The 21,025-nt window shown below is 38.1% G+C and overlaps 1 protein-coding gene across 4 annotated transcripts in view; it reads left to right on the top strand.

Annotated features, from left to right (window-relative positions):
* Positions 1 to 21,025, top strand: part of phtf2 (putative homeodomain transcription factor 2) — a 29,656-nt gene that overhangs the window by 1,307 nt on the left and 7,324 nt on the right. The window contains exons 2-11 of one of the 4 annotated variants that reach the window (XM_065263422.2): positions 2,658 to 2,738; positions 10,433 to 10,489; positions 10,590 to 10,601; positions 13,348 to 13,417; positions 16,486 to 16,644; positions 18,592 to 18,763; positions 19,171 to 19,332; positions 19,682 to 19,883; positions 19,980 to 20,141; positions 20,217 to 20,435. In XM_065263422.2, coding sequence (XP_065119494.1) covers positions 2,694 to 2,738; positions 10,433 to 10,489; positions 10,590 to 10,601; positions 13,348 to 13,417; positions 16,486 to 16,644; positions 18,592 to 18,763; positions 19,171 to 19,332; positions 19,682 to 19,883; positions 19,980 to 20,141; positions 20,217 to 20,435 — 1,260 coding nt within the window. In that variant the 5' untranslated portion in view covers positions 2,658 to 2,693. Of the gene's footprint in view, positions 1 to 2,657; positions 2,739 to 10,432; positions 10,490 to 10,589; positions 10,602 to 13,347; positions 13,418 to 16,485; positions 16,645 to 18,591; positions 18,764 to 19,170; positions 19,333 to 19,681; positions 19,884 to 19,979; positions 20,142 to 20,213; positions 20,436 to 21,025 lie in introns of all 4 variants that reach the window. The other 3 variants (XM_065263421.2, XM_065263423.2, XM_065263424.2) reach the window with 3 other exon arrangements.

Genomic DNA, 21,025 nt, shown 5'->3' with positions numbered 1-21,025 from the left:
TCACCACTGAGTTTCCAAGTGTGTGTCTACAGCCGTTCATCTCTGAAGCTTTTCAAGGTTATTTTTGGTTGTTTGTTCCATGAATAGCTTCTCTGTGCTATTTTTCCTCCGGTCCAGATTAAAGTCTGTCTTCATGCACACAGATACATAAAGATGTAAGCCTATGATATGTGTTAAGGGCTGGTGAATGGGTTAGTTTAGGCAGTGAGTTTGCCAATGTAAGCACACATTGAGGTTTAGAGACTTATATGACACACATACACACGCAGGTCACGTTGACAGACAGACAAATGCTATTCATGCAGCTGTTTCCTCTTATAGGTCACATACAGGAAAACATGCAGCTTTACATAGAAACAGACTGCAAGCTTTAGCTGAGCCACACACACTTGAGTGTGCACTAACATCCATTCATGTTCAGTCATGAAAGTCAGTTTCAGGTTATTCATAACAATGACAATGCATTTATCCTTTTTAAATGTTCCTTTATAAAAACAGATATCTTTAACCAGTAGTACTAGATGTGAGTACTAGATGTAAGCCACAATAAAAAAATATTACTCCGTGTGAAATAAGTTTCCTTTGAATCAGCTTATCTCCAATTTTAGTTTTGTCTTTTAGATTGTACTTGACAATGTCATGCATGAAAGGTTTGCTTAGAAATTTTATCTATTCTATCTTTAAAACTCTGTACAAAGTTGTCCCTTTCCTGTGACAAAAAATGCTAATAAGCAAATAAGGTTTTTTTGCATACATTTTCACACATCTTTGTTCTTTACTACACTTTCTGTGCAGACTCAGCAGATGCAGGACTTTCAGTTAATGTGGACTCCTGATATTGTTGCAAATTTTTATATTTAGATATCCGTGTTTCTACTATCTATATGTATTGGCTTTTCATGTGGTGCACAAACGCTCAATGATCTCAGATAATTCACTCCTGCCATACTAATCGTCAACAGCAAAGGTGTTCAAAGAACCGAATTAGCGTGATCATATTAGCGCAATCTGAGCATCTCGGATGTCACATTTGATTTTGGATCTAGTAAGTGATGTACGAAGAATGAACCCTTGGTAAAACTGACTTGTTTTTTGTTTAGTATGATGCCTAGATGTTTGTAAAATTAATGCAGATACTGAACAAACTCCAAAATCAGGTTTTTATTTGATGTTTATTTGTCTATGGTATGGCTGGGCGATATATCGCATAGAATTGCCATATGCATCTTGTCAGTAAAACCGATTCTGTTATTAGTAGTCAATCGCCATCATTTGCTTTCAGATGGTGCGGCATTTACTACACAGAGCCTTAGTAATGACATGGATGTAACAATCGTATCGTCACAGACACAGTTGTATGGGTGGATCAGTAGTTTTAGTCATAGATATTATGTTTGGATGACTCAGACCCGGCACTGAAACCATCACAGCTTAGCTGCTTTAGCTACGATTAGCACTTAAAGATTAGTGCTGCAACGCACAGTTCACGTATGCTTTGTGTTGAACCAGACTAAGCAGTTACGTGTCTGAAACTACTGAATGTAGCATTTATGTACATTATATCTTTGGTCCGAGTTGTGTGATTGAGTAGAGACGAGGATTGAGTTTGCATATTCAAAGATCCTTGTGTAGTAAAATAAGTCAAAGGTGTAGAGTTCCATTCAAATTGTTTTAAAGCATGAAGAAATGACTGTAAAAGGAAACACTTTAATATATGCTGTAATGATGCTCAGACGTGGGTTTCAACTGAGAAAACTATCGACTACAGGCAGACTCTAATTGTGCTTTTAATAGAAAATGAAAGTGAGATGCTTATTTGATCCTCAGCCTTCTTTCTGATGTCAGCACTACTGAAGCCTCTTTCTATTTATAACAACGCACACACACACACACACACACATGTGATGCAGTGTTAATAAATCAACTACAAACCATAGTAATTTATTATTGTGTAATAACAGAGAGGACTAAACAACTACTGTCATGGTTGCGAAACAACTTTAATACAACATCAGCCAATGATTGATATTTTAATAGCTTTGAACTCTGATGATTTGAGAGGAAATCTGAACTATTGTCTGGTGTGATGCTGCAGAAAAACAGCTGAGATTCATAGTCTGATGTTCTGTCGTTCTGCTTTTGTTAAGAAGAAAGGTTTGAAAACAAGGAAAGGCAAATTATACAATTTACATTTTTAGGTGAACTTACTCTCTTTTGAAAAAAACCATGAACACACGCAGGCACACACAGGGTTAGATTCATCTAGATTCAACATTTGGGTGTGAAACTGGGCGTGTGGGTCAAGATCTCACGCACACATCAGAAGATCATCGTGTCTGATTATAGAACAGATTTTATTGTTCCAAAACTGAAGGTGGAGAAATAACACACACACACTTATGCACTAATGCCTTTTAAATCTAACTATAATGAACAATTACATTTTAAATGTAAATTTATGTATGTATCTGTAGGAGTATGTGTGTGTGTGTGTGTGTGTGTGTGTGTGTGTGTTTGATTAAGAGTGTGTGTCAAGTGTTATTTTCAGACACACCTGTGCTTCAGGTAAGAGGAGCTTTAGTGCGTCACACTGCCTTAATTCTCTCTCTCTCTCTCTTGCTCTCGCTCTCTACCTCGCTCTCTCTCTGTGTTCCCAGCTTGAAATGATGGTGCGTGTGAGCTGTGACATGTAAATGGCGTGTAAAGTGCGTGATGCAGTGCTGTGGTATCAGAGAAAGGTAAGTTCGATCTGATCTCTGTGATCTTTTCTTTACCATTTCTTTACTGATGAGTTTATGAGCTGCTGTCTGTGATCTTTCACTGTTTTACATCTGTCCGTAAGTGTGTGTGTGTGTGTGTGTGTGTTCAGTCTTGTAACCCATCTGACTGTAGACTGATTGATGTTCTATCTGTGTAATGTTTGTGACGTACTCTAATGATGTTTTTTATTATTGATGTTTATATGCAACCACGTTCAGACCATGTCTACATTAATGCGTTTACATTTTAAAACGCATTACTTTTGCCATTTTAATGCCTTTCAGTTAGACCACACCACTATTTTTGAACCTCATACATGGAATTGTTGGTAGATGCTGCAGACCCTGTTTTAGTTTGAAAACTCTGTGGGTGGTGCTGCAGTGTAAATGAAGGTAGACAGAGGCTTATGTAAACGAACAGCTGGTTTTAACGTGACAGTGCATCAATTTCAAAGTAAAAATAATTTTTATTCAGGTAAATGGAGGTCTGCAACGGAGGTTTTGCCCATAATTGTAAAAAAAACACTACCAACCAACTATAATAAATGCTATATGAGATTGTTTTAACATGTTTCCTAATAGAGAATGTCTGTTTTATATTTTTGTTTTAGTATTGTTGGGTTTGAATATTGTTCTAATGTTGTTTATGTTTTGTTTCAATTTAACGGGCTTATTATGAAAGGCAGACTGTAATTTTAAACGCCATATAGGACGTTGTAAAGGCCAATATAACGGCAGAAATGTGGAGTGGATCAGACATGATTTTCAAGTTTAATTTAAGTTTTGTTTGCTACATAAAACAAATTTTGTTTTTAGTAATTTGTCTGTTAAAGGAATAGTTTACCCTTTTGGCATATTAAACTGTTATTACCTCAACTTAGACGAATTAATACATATCTATTTTTTTTCAATGCGTGCACTGTACAGCGTGTCATGAATGTGTTAGCATTTAGCATAGACCCATTCATTCCTATGGTATTTACTTGAAAGCTTCCTTTTTAAATAATAAATACCTTTCTGTTTGGTTAATAGCATCAACATTAACCTATTATTGATCATATTAAAGCTCCGTTTTTTTCTATGCTTTTGAAGCTTTGATTGTGTTTAAAGTGGGCAATATAACATGTGTTCATGTTTCACGTGTAAAAAACGTGATGTTTTTCACACAATTTACTTAACTCTATAGCGCTGTTTACACTGTCCTCAAAACGGCTGATGTCTTCCTTGTTCCATGAAGTCCCTCCTTCAGAAATGCGTATTGAGTTCTGATTGTGTAGTTTGTTTAGTGTGCTGTGATTCGATAGCAGCTTTGCTTAGCAGAGCCGTTTGAGCCAAAGCTGGTGACTGACGTATTCCTGTGGGCGGAGGATAGTCAAAAAACTTTTACTGATGTCATTAAAGCAGGAAGTAGAGGGTTGTGGTCCAAACTGGCCGTTCACTGTAGGCTTTGAAAGAGGAATTCTATTAAAGAAAATATATCGCCTGGCAGTGAACTTTGAGCTTCATCACTTTACAGCAGGGGTGTCCAGACTTTTTTGTGTGGCGATCTACTTTTAAAATGATAGAGCCGACAAGATCTACCTGCTAAAAACACAGTTAATTATTTTATAACACTTTAAATGCTTGTTAGGACTATACATCTACATTGAATTTAGGGCTGTTACCATTACTCTTATTATTTTTGAGGAGTTAAAAAAAATCATTGAGTCGAGTATTCCTTAAAATAGCGGAGATGCGGTTTAGTGAAACAAACTAGAAAATGACAACCGTATTAGAAGCATATAAATTAGCGCTACGCTGCTTCGCCCTCTCTCTCTCTCGTTTGCTCGCTCGCGCACACACACCGTGCGCATGGATCAGCTCCTGGGTGAAGTCAAGAATGCGCATCTTGGTGAATTTCGGAAGTTAGACAACTGAGCTGCAGCGGCCTGGCATAAAAACACATTTGAGAAGAAAGGCGCAGCAACTCAGAGTAATTGTGAAACACGCAAGTATTTTAAGACCATAATGCCAATTTCGCGCGTGGAGCAGCAGTTAACTTATGTGCGATCTACCGGTCGATCGCGATCGACGTATTGGACACCCCTGCTTTACAGGTATTATTTATGCTATTATAGCAACATAACACACTAACTAGGGTTTAAAAAATGGGACCAGGAAGAACGTGACCTTTAAAATGTCGTAGGGGAGCTAGAACAATATAAGACTTTCACAAACACATTTTTCAAGGATACAAAATATTGTCTGTTATCGTTACCGGCGCAATTATCCAGATAGGATTTTTTGCCAATACCCCACACCCATAGGCTGCATACATGTGTTAAAGTTAAGCTATTATTAGAGTAATAAGTTATTTGATGCTTTTATGTACATACCCAGAGTGCACAAATGGTCATGTTTTATGTGTTTATGGTCGTGTATAGTGTGGACGAAGATACTCTTGAAATGCCAGTATAGACGAGGATCGTTTTCATTTTACAATGCCTTTTTAAAACGTTTTAAACGCAAATGCTCACATGTAAACATGGCCTCAAAATGAATCTGTGCTCAACATTATTCTTAAGTTTGATTCTAAATCCATGCAGACCTTTATAATGCGTTCAAGGTGTTTATGAGACTTCAATTAGTTTCCTTTTTTTCCTCTTAATTTTCCTTTTAAAAAGCACCTATAAATAATTTACTACTGACTAAACCATGATTGTTTTGTACAGTGCAGAGAAACGCTTGTTGTTTCTCCTATCTACGATCACAAATGCAGACATGGTTAAATGTTTTTTAGAATCCTTAACTTACCAATCTGTTACGGTCTGCTCAAGATGCACTGGTAAAGTTAATCGATCAATTTGGTCTTCTGTATTTTTTGGATCAGATTCAGCTCATATTAATAAGGTAATAAAGATAGGGCTGTTCCGAATACCATTTTTTTGAGCTTCGAAGCTCTAGTAGAAATCAAATCGAATATTCGAAGCTTCGGAAGCAGGGGCTGAACATATTTTTCTCTTTAATAAAGGCAGGAATCTCTGTGTGTCTGTTTGTCTACAGTTTTATTATGTGGCGGATGTGTTGCTGCGGACCCAAGGGAGTGTAGTGCCATTTTTTCGTGCAAAATGGACATGTGACACGTTCAGAATTAATAAACTTTAAAAATACTACAGAACAGCGCAAGCCGGAAGCGGCGTGCCAGTCACGCGTCCTGCGAGAACAGCATTAGTGAAACAAAACACAAGAGCAATACTTTTAATAAGGTAGCCTAACATTTTTCTAACAAACAAACATTCCCGTATCAGAAATAAGCAGCACAGTAATTACTGACAACATAAATGGTAGGCTATTTAAATAAAACAACGAAAATAAATGAACGAAGTTCAACAAACTGTAATAAAACGTCAGCATACTTTCAAAATCAAGTTTATTTATAACACTTACACCATCCAATATGTTTTTTTCATCAGTGGAACAATAAAGAAGATATTTAGCAGAAACCCCAGTGCTCTGTCATGCAAGTTTCGAATCTCAAAATTTATATATATATAAATATTTTACAGCGTTAATGCAGAGTTTTTTGCCAAGCAGGAGGTGCGCTTATACATTATATACATTCGAATCTCAAAACTGAAAATCTAATGTCAACCCACGGAACGAATATTCGAATACCGGTAGTCTGGTCCATCCTTAATTAATTCCTGTTTAGAGCTAATCTTCAAAATATGGTAAGAGCGTGACTTTTTCGTTTTCGCTTTTGAGGTATTCGGCCAATCACAATGTACTGGATAGCTGGCCAATTGGAGCACACAGCACTTTCTCAGAACGAAGAGCTTTGTAGAAATTGTCGTGTTTCAGAAAGGCATGGCATAGAGAAGTAACAATAATGTACGGTATGTGAAAACTAATGTGTTTTTGGAATCATAAACCACGCAAACACATTGCATTACACCAAATAGAGATACGCGTGCGTGCGCGCGCGCGTGCGTGCGTGTGCGTGTGTTTGTGTGTGTGTGCACCCATGTGCATGAGTTTGTGTGCACGTGTGCCTCTTCACCTGCAGCACAGGTTGTTGTAATGTAAGTCCGACCGCTTCATCACACACACTCTCCCACACACACACGCTCGGGTTCTCATGCTGTATGTTTAATGAGAATAAACTCATGAATTATTGAGATCTTTCCACTGCGATGTGACTTGAGTCCTGTGTCGACATCTTCACCTCCAGTGTGTAAACTACTCTGTGTGGTAGCGTAACCCCCGGCAACAATCAAACTGATAGAAACCTCCATTAACAGATCAACAGAAGGAGACTCCACACAGGAGAACTGATGCATAAAAGATGTCTGTGTGTCACTGATCTATGCTAAGAAAACAATACAAAGTGAAGGAGTTAAATTAAAATAAGAGATGCAAAATTTACTTTGATCGGTTTTTGCAAGATATTAAACATTATTTACAACATTATAAGCGTTAATGCACAACCTTGACAACATATAAAGTGCACTTAAAGCTCCCGCTCTTTAGGTGGTGCTGAGAGGCTGGTTTGTCAACAGCAAACACCACCAGAAGATCGCTCTCATGTTGGGCCTGCTGTTGGCAAACCTCTCAGTGCCCCTAAAGAGCGGGAGCGTAAAGCGCACTTCCTACTGTATGTGGCTTGCATAAACTGATCGATTTGCTTCACGAGACATCAATATGTCAACAGGAGAGGATTACTTTGTATTGGATATATATTTTTTGTCTATTGCACAAATAATACTTTCTTTTGATATTTACGTCCATTATTTACTATGGTTACAGGCGCCGCGTGCGAATAGCATATAGGTCTAAGGTCAGTTGCTTATTCATACAGACAAGGGCTTTTCACACCTGAAATTGTTAACCCTGGATTATTCTAAAACCAGGGTTAACGGAATCCTGGGTTATTTTTTTTCATGTTTCACACTTTTCAAACTTAACCAAGGGTTAAGAGCCTGGGTAATCATAATTTGACGTTTCACACTGTGCATTCCTAAACCCTGGGTCAGGAGTCTCCAACCCAGCTCCAACACACATGTATGTAATTATCAAGCAACCCTGAACACCTTGATTAGCTACTTAAGCTGGGTTTAATTAGGGTCATAACATTCTAACCCTGCTTCGTTTCACACTGCATGCGTTTGGCACCACAATGCGGGGTTAACCCCACAAAAGTGGTGCTAAACCTGCTTTCAAGGAGGGTTTCATAACCCTGGGTTGATTTCAGGGATAACCCTGCTTCTAAATTACAATTGTGAAACAATCCTTAACCCAGGGTTAAAAGCAGGGTTTACAACGAAGATAACCCAGGGCTAAGCGCAGTGGGAAAAGCCCTACAGTGTTCTACAGTGGTGGGCAAAAATATTGGCACCCTTGGTAAATATGAGCAAAGACAGCTGTTTCTTCTTTTAAACTTTATTTTAAAAACTCACAAAAATATGTTTCATTGAAGAACAACTATTGAAAGTGAGGGGGAAAATTACATTATGAAATAAATGTTTTCTCTAATACACACTGGACAGAATTTTTGACAACCCTAGAAATGTTCATGAGTAAACTATCTATGAAGTATATTAACATTTAATATTAACATTTTCTTAGCACACCAAGGTGATTAGAAACAAGTTATCGCCAGTCATGGCTTCCTGTTTCACGACAGAATAAATATTAAGTATCACAAACCCCCAAGTCCCCTTAATCATTCATCACAGTGGATAAAGCCCTAGTTCCTCAATCTGGGCAATAATAAAAACGTTTTAATCGGAGATGTTGCAAATCTGCCTGAAAGAGCCCGTGTGTTTATGTCTTAATGCTCAGCAAGGAGAATAATTTAAGTGTACAAAGACTCTTCAAGGATCATAGATGGAGAAATAAAAAACAGCACCTTTTATTACCAAGTTGTTTAGAAACACATTCTCTGCTCTCATGTAAAAACAAACTCCAGCATATTTATTTGTCATACTTGAGCTTTAAATAGGACTGGGTTTTGCGGCCACATAAAAGGAAAAGAGTATTTTGGGCAGCAGGAACACAAGACGGCTTTGGTGCACACATGGATTAAAAAGTGCTCCATGTCTACAGTTAAATATACTGCTGGATCTTCATTGTTTAGAACCTACTTTTACACCAGAGGTCCTGGACATCTTAATCAGATACATTGCTTCATGGATTAAATAAAATACCAAAATGAGTTCCTGAGCACAAAATCAAGGTCCTGCCAAAGCCATCCCAGTTCCCTAACTTGAACCATACAGCAAATGACTGAAGAGCAACATATGAAGGTTCTGGAGAAATAATCTAAGATCACTTCAACCTCATCAGACATTATAATACAAGACTTTCAGCTGTTATCCTTGCAAATGGAGGTGGCAAAGAGGATTAAATGAAGGGGTGCCAGTTTGCTGTCTCAACAGGACACATCCAGTCTCACACCTTTAATCAAATGCGGTTGTCACTCCCGAAATTTGAACGCACCCTTAGATTACTAGGCGTGGGACATTGAGATTTTCACTGTATAAAAGCCCTCACATATAATATCAATGTACTAAATAATATGAATAAAAGTGTTAAATATAAAATGTTACAAAATATTAAGATTCATTACTAATATGAGTTTAATTTTTAGTCACTGATGTGATTTTTTTTCAGTGTTACTTCTTAAAGTGCTTTACATATAAAAACCGATATAAAACTAACAGTAGATACAATAATACCCAAAGCAAAAAAGCAACAACAAAAATAAACCGTATGCAATAACATCTAAAACGGTTACCTATTAGCAAGTCTAAAATGATATGTTTTAAGACAAGTTTTAAAACATTGAGAGGCGAGGCTTGCCTAATTTCCTTGGGGAGGGAGTTCCACAATTTTTGGGGCAAAGGTTGAAAATGCCCTTTGACCCATAGAGTGTAAGATCTAAATCAAAAGAATGGAGTGCACTGATGTATTGACTTTTTTTAGGAGTTCTGATTAATAAATAATTGTGAAGCGACACTAGGAAACTAAAATTTCCGTGCTTCCCAGCACTTAGGGCCACGTACCAAGAGGGTAAAGAGCTCGAGCACTGATGAATTTGCAGACGTACGGGACACAGTCTGAGCATGTACACACACTTTGGGCAAGGGAAAGAAGTAAGATAGCAGGCGAGAGTGGAGAGAAATTCATAAAGCTCAGTTCATATCTGTGTGTGTGTGTCCAGTTTTGCCTGTCAATCAAATCTAAAGGCGGCTTTGTCTGTATCTTATTATGTGGTCTAAATCAAGTAAAACTAATCTAAATCAATTAATTTTTGCACGCCCAACTTAACTTTTATCATATTAAATGTATTTTCCCAACAATAAATTCCCGCACACTGCCCATACGCGGCACACTGCAGCAGTTCAGTTCAAGAAAATAGGAATGCAAATGTATGTGAATGATTGTATCTCGTGTGAAAGGCCCTGTAACCTGTGTAATAACCTGTGTAATTGATTATATTTACATGTATGCCTTTGGCGACTTGTAGTGCATTGGAAGGAATCCATTTATATGAGTATGTGTGTTCCTTGGCTGGGAATAGAACCTGTTAACCTTTGTTTTTCTACAGAAACACCACCATACTATATAACATTGCACCTATTGATGACTTTGATTGATGTGTAATCTATTTGATGTGTGTGTGTGTCTGTTAGATTGGTGCATATGACCAGCAGATTTGGGAGAAATCGGTGGAACAACGAGAGATCAAGGTAAAGAGTCAATCACTTTTCAGTCACTCTTATCATTTCATAGGACTTTCTTTCTGTTTGTGTTCAACATTTTTCACTCTATCACCCCACCCACAAGCAGTTTATTATACGGGTGAGTACCGCATTGCCACTTTCAGCCTGTCAGTGGCACTGCGTGTGGCTATTAACACATCTTGATGGTGTTGTTTGTGCGAGCTAGAGCATGTTTAGTGAGTGTTTACAGTGTTCCTCTGGCATTTCATTAAATGCCACTTTGAACTAAACCCCACATTAACAGTGACAAGTAACAGGTTAAACTGAATCTCTTGTGCTGAGCATCAGGTATTTTTCCATGAATGTGTATAAAATGAATGCCATGATAGTCTATTATCTTCATCTCATAGCTTTTCTCTTGGTTGCCCTGCTTCCAGTAGTATATATTTATGATTTAAAGAGCATTTATCCAATCATATTTCAGCCAGCGGCTGACATCGTGTTGCCAGGGTCAAAGGAATCTGCCTAGGCCTTCAGAACGAGCGTTGGGGGCGCCTTTAGCTTAAGATAAATGGCAATGAAATCATTGCATTAACCCATCAGATTTCGAGTTGGTGTCGCCGGAGCCGACTAGAAGGCTTACAATAAAGTAAGCGTTTTCTCGTCATTTGATTGGATTGACCTTCAGCAGTTTCAAACACACCGGGAAAAATTCCTGAATACAGCGTCCTCCAGCTTAACGCAGAGAGTAACTACTTCAGTCGAACGGACATACTCAGCCCTAAAACGAATTAAAACTCATGACAGAAATAGGTCTGGACAGTCTCAACTTTCAGCATTAGCCTTTATGGCAAGTAGAAAAGGACAGATTGATCAAACTTCTCTTGAGGAAAGACAGGTTGATGGATTTTGTTTAGAAATAATCCCTAGGCTAATTTGTTGAGTTTAAAGGGATAGTTCGGCCAAAAACGATATTAAACCCATGATTTACTCACCCCCAAGCTGTCCGAGTTGCATATGTCCATTGTTTTTCAGACAAACACATTTTCGGATATTTTAGAAAATATTTTAGATCTTTCTGTTCATTAAATGTAATGTCACGGGGTCCAGCAATAGTCCACGACCTTCAAGTCCAAAAAAGTGCGTCCATCCTTCACAAATTAAATCCAAACGGCTCCAGGATGATAAACAAAGGTCTTCTGTGGGTAATCCGTGCGGTGTTGTTGTAGAAATATCCATATTTAAAATGTTATTAACGTTATAAACTACCTTCCGGTAGCGCCGCCATCTTAGACTCAGGAGAGAGTATTAGCGTAGTGTACGCACTTTTCTTAGTGACGTATGACAAATTCGGAGGGCGGGGGCACAGAGCAGCAGCAGAGAAACTCTGTACGCTGCGTAAGCTCTCATCCTGAATGCGGATCACTCCAAGATGGCGGCGCTACCGGAAGGTAGTTTATAACGTTAATAACATTTTAAATATGGATATTTCTACAACAACACCGCACGGATTACCCACAGAAGACCTTTGTTTATCATCCTGGAGCCGTTTGGATTTAATTTGTGAAGGATGGACGCACTTTTTTGGACTTGAAGGTCGTGGACTATTGCTGGACCCCGTGACATTACATTTAATGAACAGAAAGATCTAAAATATTTTCTAAAATATCCGAAAATGTGTTTGTCTGAAAAACGATGGACATATGCAACTCGGACAGCTTGGGGGTGAGTAAATCATGGGTTTAATATCGTTTTTGGCCGAACTATCCCTTTAATGCATTTTATTTAATAAATAAAAATACTATTTATAAAATGTGAAATATAATTTTATGGTAAACCTTTGAAAAATTCTTTGCATTATCCTTGAACAATAGACTTTTGACTTTAGACTTTTGATTTCATTTTAAATACCTTTCAAACTGGTTTCTGTGTAATATTCGCTGCGTCTCATTTTATAGTGTCTTTTTTAATAAATTAAAATTTGATTGTTCCTTCTTGAGGTGTAAATACAGTTTTGCTATTTTTCTTAATGGTTGATGTTAGGGATGTGCATTTATGTCATTTTTTTCATTTCGATTAATCCATAGGTCTGAAGAAAGAGTACTCGATTAACTGGGGGCAGGGCAATCAAAGGGGCGGGGTGTACACGTCATGGTGAAAATTTAAATATTTTTATTAAAAACACTCAAATAAAACTTAATTTTGAAGAAACTATGACAGAAAAATGAACACATACTAGATTTTTAATGAATTAAATGTTTTTAACAGAAACCTCTAACAGGAAAAGCTGCGTGATGAAGTGAAACTAAAGGGTTAATAATGCGTTTCTATTGCCCTGACATCATAATGATCATATTACGATATGGATTAATTAATGTAGGACAGCGCTGAAGGCCTAGGTGTGAAATGCATGACCCGCCACTGGCATTGTGTGTATATTAATATCTGTTGTGATCAAAACACCACAATCATCATAAACCTTCACAACACTATCACAAACACCATGAAAACACCATCACAAGCATCACATATACTGTCACAACATCATCAAAACAATACAACCATCACAACACATCATGACAAACATTATCACACCATCAACGTCAAACACAAACAATTCTGGGTAATAATATTAAATGTAAGTGACTGAACAGTTTGATCATTTCATTAATTTCAAAGTCAAATGAATGAATGCAAGTGTGTGTGTGTGCGCCTGCACATATGTGTGCGCGTGTGTTAACAAGCATGATTTTCTGCCTTAACTGTCGCCATATTTGTGATCTTATTTGAGCACTCTGTGTTTCTGTGATTTCTATTTTTCTCTCTCTGTCTCTCTCTCTCTCTCTTCCTCTCTCTCTATCTTATATGCTTCTGTCTGTCTGTAGGGTCTAAGGAACAAACCAAAGAAGACAGGTCATGTGAAACCAGACCTTATCGATGTTGACCTGGTTCGAGGTGAGTAAAAATTAAGCCTTTATTGGGTGGAATAACATCACAGCACCTGGAATCGTCTGTTGATGCTTGCATCTGTTTGTCTCTATACGTTTGTTTTATTTAAAGAGAAATGTCGGGTGCAGGCTGTGTATCTAATGCATGGGCCTCAGAAACATTATATGTGTGTGGGACAAGACCCACTCACTATCTATAATTTAGTGCATGTCTGTTCACTGGTCAGAGCATCATCAGTCACTAGAGGAAGAATCTAATAAATAAAAAAACTCCACTTTTTTTCACCCCTTTCCCGCACCCATCCATTCCCTCTTAAAATATCTGACCACTCTGTGTTCCCTGCTATCTGCTAAGAATAATTTTTTCCGACCTGATGGATGCTGTTGAATTTAGATCTCGTTTCCAGAATCTCACATTTTATATTTTTCTAACTAAGAGAGAGAGAGAGAGACAGATTGAGTGTTACAAATATAATCAAATCATCAAATCAAATCAAAATTTATTTATAAAGCACAATAAAAACAACAGTAGTTGACCACTGTGCTGTACAGCCATACTAAAAAGTCACACAGAATTAAAACATTTCGACCACAAAAGCTAAAAAGTCACAAAAAAATATATATAAAAGATTAAAAAGTTTCGACCACAAATGCACTATAGAGGATGTATAAAACCACTGAAAGTAAGAGATCCATTTTACAAAGGACGATCATAAGCCTTAGAGAAAAGGTAAGTTTTTAACTTGGATTTAAACTCATACTCTGATGGAACTAATCGGAGGGACACTGGGAGACTATTCCACAGTTTTGGCACGATGATTGAAAAGGCACGATCGCCTCTCAACTTCAATCTAGATCTAGGAACCATCAGCACTCTTTTCTCAGAGGACCTCAACGGTCTAGCAGATATATTATGACTCAGATATTTTGGAGCCGTTTCATTTAAAACTTTAAAAACAAGCATTAAGATTTTAAATTCGATTCTGTAACATACCGGCAACCAATGCAGAGAGCATAATTCAGGGGAAATATGATCAAATTTGCGGGTGCCTGTCAGAAGTCTGGCAGCCGCATTTTAAACCATTTGGAGTTGATTTAAATTTGATTGATTTATTCCTATATAGAGGGAGTTACAGTAATAGAGCCGTGAGGACACAAAAGCATGTATCACTCTCTCTAACTCTTGAAATGACAGAAAACTCTTAACCTTTGCTAGGAATCTTAATTGAAAGAAGCTGGATTTTACTACTGAGTTTCTGTTTATCGAACTTCAGCGCAGAGTCAAAAATAACGCCTAAATTTCTCACAGACATTTTTTTGCTGGAGTTCAGATTTCCCAAATCACATTTCAAATATAAAATGTAGGGTATTCAAAAAGTTTATCAGTTTTCCTTTATTCATCTTGTCAAAATAAAGGCAATTTAAACATTGTACTGTCAGCAGAGTAGAGAACAATACAATGTCACAGAGAAACTAAATCAAATATTCTGTCACTCAAATTGTTAGCAAAATATGAATTAAGTAATCCTGTTGGCTTTTGCTAAATGAAATCATCCTTTTAACAAAATAATGGGTCTCATTCACTAATAATTGCGCATGTTTTTCTTTCCGCCTAATTCACAACACGTGTTTACGCATATGAATTTATAATAACGTAAGTGAGTTTGGTGTGTTCTACATGAGCGGCTGCGTGCACAAGGTTGGTAATTTGCATAAAACAGGCCCAAACCAGCTTCATGTAAGGGTTTTGGGAGGCACAGCGCTGGTCCACAGAAAATTTAAGAGCAGTTTGTCACTTAAAGTAAAAGAGCTTGAAAAGAAATCTATGATCATATTTATTTCGGTAAAGTTCAGTTTGGCATGTGTGTATTTTTGACAAGCTCAACAGATTAGTTTGTGTCTAAATAGTTTGGCCTTTGCCATAAACAACTTAACATTAAGGTTAGGGTTAGTTGATGTACGAGGCTTTTTATACCTGGTGTGTTTTGGTCAATCTGAGAAATGACGAGTTTAAATTCACACAAACTTATATTATGTCATAGTCTGCTGCTTATGTTGTAAGTAAGCATGCTGCACTGCATAGATGTTTTATACATGTATGTAAGAGCTTTCTCTGACATTTTGGAGCAAACAATGAAATAAGCTCACGCAACTAACACAAGTTTGGCTTTGCATTTTTAATTTGGGAGGTTTTGCTGTCGCTGAAGGAAGCCAGTGCTGTCCACAGACCGGAGTAACATTAAAGTATTGGATGCGTTAACAAATATGCCATTTAATTAATATGACAGGGATGCGTATCTGTACCTAAAATAAAACAAACATGAGATCAAGTGATTGACGTTTGGACTTCTCATTACATTTACATTACGTTTACATTAGGCATTCAGTAGACGCTTTTATAACGAGATTTAAAAAGTGAAGAAGGAAAGCGTGAAGATTTGTCATTATGTGCATCTTCTTTATGTGTAGAAAAAAGTAGGCTATAATAATGTATATAATAATAAAAATATGTATAATAACATGTATAATAATATATAATACAGAAAATACTATCATATAAAATATAATCATGTAAATTTTATGTATCAACATTATTATAAACATTATAATTACAGCCTAGAATTTGATTATAGCGTACATGATTATTGCATACGAGTGGTTTTAGATTTTCTTGAATTTTTGCGTACATTTAGAAGAAATTTTGATCCGAAAGTTATTTTGGAATCACGATTTGTTCATAATAACATCCGTACACACATCTCACGCACCAATATGTGCATACACATGCTTAATGAATGAGACCCAATGACCAAACTCTTCTCGACAAACCGACCATGATATGCTCTCTCTCTCTCCCTCTCTCTTTTAAGGTGCACCTTCTGGCAACCCCGGTATACAAAGACATCTTGCCAAATTTTCAGGGCAGAATTTTTTCAAAGCGTATTTTACTGTCAACGTTGATGTTAAACAGAAAATAATACATGAAATAGGTTATATCACTAAAAACAAGGGCACCCACCCACATTTTTTTGCTTTCAATGCTCATCATCTAGTGTGGTTTTATTCTGTCTTCAGGGTCGGCTTTTGCCAAGGCAAAGCCAGAGAGCCCGTGGACGTCTCTGACCCGTAAGGGTATCGTCAGAGTCGTTTTCTTCCCGTTTTTCTTCCGATGGTGGATTCAGGTGACATCGAGAGGAATTTATTACCTGCTGCTGTCTCTCTATCTGCTGCAGGGTGAGTCTGGATTCAAATGGCCAAGTTTGGCAAAGTCATTATTATTCTTGTGTGTTTGTGTAAGGTTTTATTTTTAGGGTGTGCGTTTGTGTGTGTGTCTTATTCATCATGTGTATGTCAAGTATTTTACGTGCCGTGCGTGTGCAGAAACAGGTGTGACTGGGTAACCACCAGTCAAAACAAAATCAAGTTTTTGAATGACTGTTTTGATGTTAGTCAGTGTTGTCATGGTACATTTTTTGCTTTCCCTTCAGAGGGCGTGTGTATGTGTGCGTGCATGAGTGTCTGTGTGTATGCGTGAAAGTTTACTGCACAAAGCATATTGTGGTTGATTGACACAAACAATGTTTATCCTCATTGTGAGTGAATGTTGTATTTTACTTAGTCTGGGCTGTATATTGTGTGTGTTTTTTTAGTTTTGGCTGTTTTTGGACCTTGTTGCAACTTTTCTACATTGGCAAGCTCAACAGATTAGTTTGTGTCTAAATAGTTTGGCCTTTGCCATAAACAACTTAACATTGAGGTTAGGGTTAGTTGATGTAAGAGGCTTTTTATACCTGGTGTTAATATGTGTTTTGGTCAATCTGAGAAATGACGAATTTAAATTCACACAAACTTATATTATGTCAGAGTCTGCTGCTTATGTTGTAAGTAAACATGCTGCACAGATGTTTTGTACATGTATATGTAAGAGCTTTCTCTGACATTTTAGAGCAAACAATGAAATAAGCTCACGCAACTTTCACACGCTCGCAAAATGAAATGGACGCGGAAAGTAGCTGCTTTAGTTTTAGCAAATAAAAGCCTAAAGATGCGCAGTGCTGTACACTGTGGGTTCTCACTAGAAGTCCTGTCCTATGTTTAAACATTGTGCTCGATACATCACATATTAGATCAATAGGTGGAAAGTAGGCGGTGTTTTGTGGCTGTTCAAACCATAGACTGTAAAAATATGGACGTAGTGTCACTGACGTCACCTTTAGGTTTGTGAAGAGCATTCTTGAAGCCCAAAGCAGAGGTGTAAAGTACTTGAATAAACCTGAGCTCTTACATAACTTGATATAACTTACTATATAAGCCAAAATAAACCAGCAATTTCCTGTACTGATTGCCTGAGTATCTTTAAGATTGATAATAAGTGTGCAATTTCACTGTCCTCACATTTAATAAAGTATGCTGTAATGTATTTATTGTAAAGAGTGATGCATGACTGAAGAAATTTAGTGCACTTAATGTGAGATAGTGGTGTTATGTCTACTAAATGTGTTTTCAATTAATCTTTCAAATAAACAACTTTACGTTTTTTATATACATTATCATATTTCTGTTACTGTATATTAACTGTAACAACCTACCGGACTCTAATACTGGAATCTTTGAAATATTACGATTATAACTTTTCTAGGATAGGCCTATATAAGAATATTCATATCAGCCCACACTAGCTCGACGGGAGTGATAGCACCAGCAATTCACCCGTTACTCAAGCGGTCACTCCCTTAATTATGCTAAACTTTTAGGCTTAATATAATTTAAACGGATGTCTCAGTTGTCATGAAGGACAAAATTATCTATATAGACCAAAACCAACTTTTGTACCAGGCTGCAAACACATTTATTTCTGCTGTAAAGCTGGGTATTTTAACATTGTTGTATATGGGAATTGACTCTCTTTTGAAGCCAGCCTCTAGTGGCCTGTCAATGAATTGCAGTTTAAGTCAATTCTGTGTTGGCTGCAGGACAGAGTGAACCTTAACCTCTGAATGCCGTTGAAAGTGGACGAGCTCAAAACATTTTACACCTGTATTTAGCGTCGTACCCTTGTGATCCAATTGACCAAAACTCATCTTAATACCAGGTGTAAACAGCCTCTGTGAAGTTCTAGTTAGTTAGATGTTGATATGATTTGCATGTAGTTGAGATTTTTCTGTCTTTTCTCTGTTGCAGTTCTTGCCGCTGTGCTGTTTTTCAGCATTTCCAGCTCCCATGTGATTCCCTCCACCGAAGTGTTCGGAGCGTTCTGGTTAATGTTGTTGTTAGGAACGGTTCACTGTCAGATCGTCTCTACGCACACTCCCAAAACCTCCGGCAGTAACACCGGCAACGTAAAGAGACGCAGGTGAGAGATGCCAGTCCATATCCTGATCTCGCAAGAGCTCGGTCCTTATTTAACCAATGAAACCAGATTAAACTTTTTTTCATGATAAAAAAATGTGATTGAGAATTGACTGCTGTTTCAACTCTTATTGTCATTAGATTTCTGAACGTGATTTACGTCTTAGCTTTGTTTAAGTATATAAAACAGAAGTCTTGCACCGTTGTTGTGTAATTGTAAATAAATCCTGTGATAAGCTTTTATGGTTACGTTCGCTCGTGCGAAGTCCACCAATTCACTTACTTTGAGTCATTGCAATTGAATCATTGAGATGGCCCTCTTGGCTTTGCTTCTTTACTTTGGGATTTCTGAAGGCAAATTTGTTTTGGACTTTTCTAAGCGTTCTGCACTTCTAATGTCTCTCGCTAAAGGAAGTTGAGGAAATCCGCTCATTTGGAGGTTCATAGAGAAGCTGACGGTTCTAGCACTACTGATAATGCGCAGGAGGGGGCGCCGCACAGCTCCGTCTACGCTGGCACGCGCAGCCTCGGCTCTTTCCTCAGAGGTTTCTGGCATGATATCTTTAAAGCGGGGTGTGTATTTCTGTCTCTTTCATTTTCTTCCGAAAATCTTGCAAGCTGCAACATCCCTTTGCTAGATGCACATCAACGACTGTACGGCAGTGCGGTTTCGTTCGGTGTGTTTCTCTCTGTATTTTGATCGAGGGATTCACTTGGTGAAGGGATTTTGTAGCCATTCCAGTCATTTGCTCCATGTTTCAAATTCTGCACCTTTTGATTTTTCCCACATTCACTCATTACCTTTAGGAAACTAGAACATAACACTTGCAGATGATTCAGACCACACTCAGATGGGAACAGAAACGTTTAGGACGTTCTGCTCAGGTTGACCTTCTGTAGTTGAGCTGTTTTTTCTCACCAGGTCTAAAAAGTCCAAGCTGTCCATCGATAAGTCGACAGAGACCGACAATGGATACGTGTCTCTGGATGGACGTTTCACCAGTAAGAGCAGCGAGGAGGGCTTACGGCTTCACCAGCCGCACTGCGATCTGCTGCGCACAGAAGACCCCTGCTGGAACGGCCCGCACACCAGAAACCATCTGATCCTGCCCACCACCTGTAAGGTACGACTGAACGCCCGCCCGCGCACGAGCATCCGCAAGCTCGTCTGTGCACGATCGAACCGCAGCTCAAGCTTTTTTCTCGTCTGGTGTTCGCAGGAGGGCGAGGTCACACGAGGTGTGGACGACGTGTCCGATGAAGCGTCCAGCGAAGAAGACCTAGAGAACTACAGTGCCCTTCGCAGAGAGCACAAGAACAGCGACTGCAGCACACTGCGCAACAGAAAAGCACACCAATACAAAAAACATTATGTGACTGAGGTAAAATAAAAAAAACTTACTTGCACATCAGTGTGATGCAAAACATTCATTAATTTCTCCCGTTTGTCCCAGGAGACGGTGAAATCGGGAACCAGCTGCAGTTCCCGCTGCTCCAGTTCACGGACGCAGGATTCGGAGAGCGTGCGCCACGGCTCTGAGACCGAGGACGTGCTGTGGGAAGATTTTCTGCACTGCGCCGAGTGTCGCTCATCCTGCACAAGCGAAACCGACGCTGAAGGATCGGCCGTCTGTTCTTCCTCTAAGAAAGAGTTCAGAGACGACCCGTTTCATCAGGTATGTGATGCTGGTTTTAGTGGAAAGTCATTGTTTTAGTTTGACATGTAACTCCTTATACATTTGGTTTTGTTGAAATGTACAAAGTTCATAAGAAGGTCTTGATATAGCGGTCATAATTAGTGGTGTGCCGGTTTGATGATGGTTATGATGTGAGTCAAATGTGACGGTTCGTAACATAACTGTCGTGGGGGTGGGGCGGGGGGTATTTTGCGACGTTCGTCTTTTATAGGACAGGTGTGGTTTAAACCATAATGACTTTGAGCAATTTAACAGAAAGCAAAGAAATATTTAAAAACACACTGTTGCAGAAGATTGTGCTGTCATTCACTCTCTGCTCAGCACTAAATGAATCCTCATCTATCTTAATAATCTTTAGAGAAACAGATTTAATAATGTGCCATGGGTTTTTATGTCTATAATTGTGTCTATATCAGTCATTACACAGACCAGAACAGCACGAAAATAATGTGGATTAAACATATCACAGTTATATAAATTACACTAACCTTCAAAAAGCGTATTGAAGAGGTTTTCTTCATAAATGCATGTAAAATGAACTTGTAATGTGAACTTGAGATTGTTATACT

This window comes from Paramisgurnus dabryanus, chromosome 1, assembly GCF_030506205.2.
Source record: "Paramisgurnus dabryanus chromosome 1, PD_genome_1.1, whole genome shotgun sequence".
Classification (NCBI taxonomy): domain Eukaryota; kingdom Metazoa; phylum Chordata; class Actinopteri; order Cypriniformes; family Cobitidae; genus Paramisgurnus; species Paramisgurnus dabryanus.
Note: the sequence above shows the minus strand (reverse complement) of the source record. Positions and strands in the feature narration are given on the sequence as shown.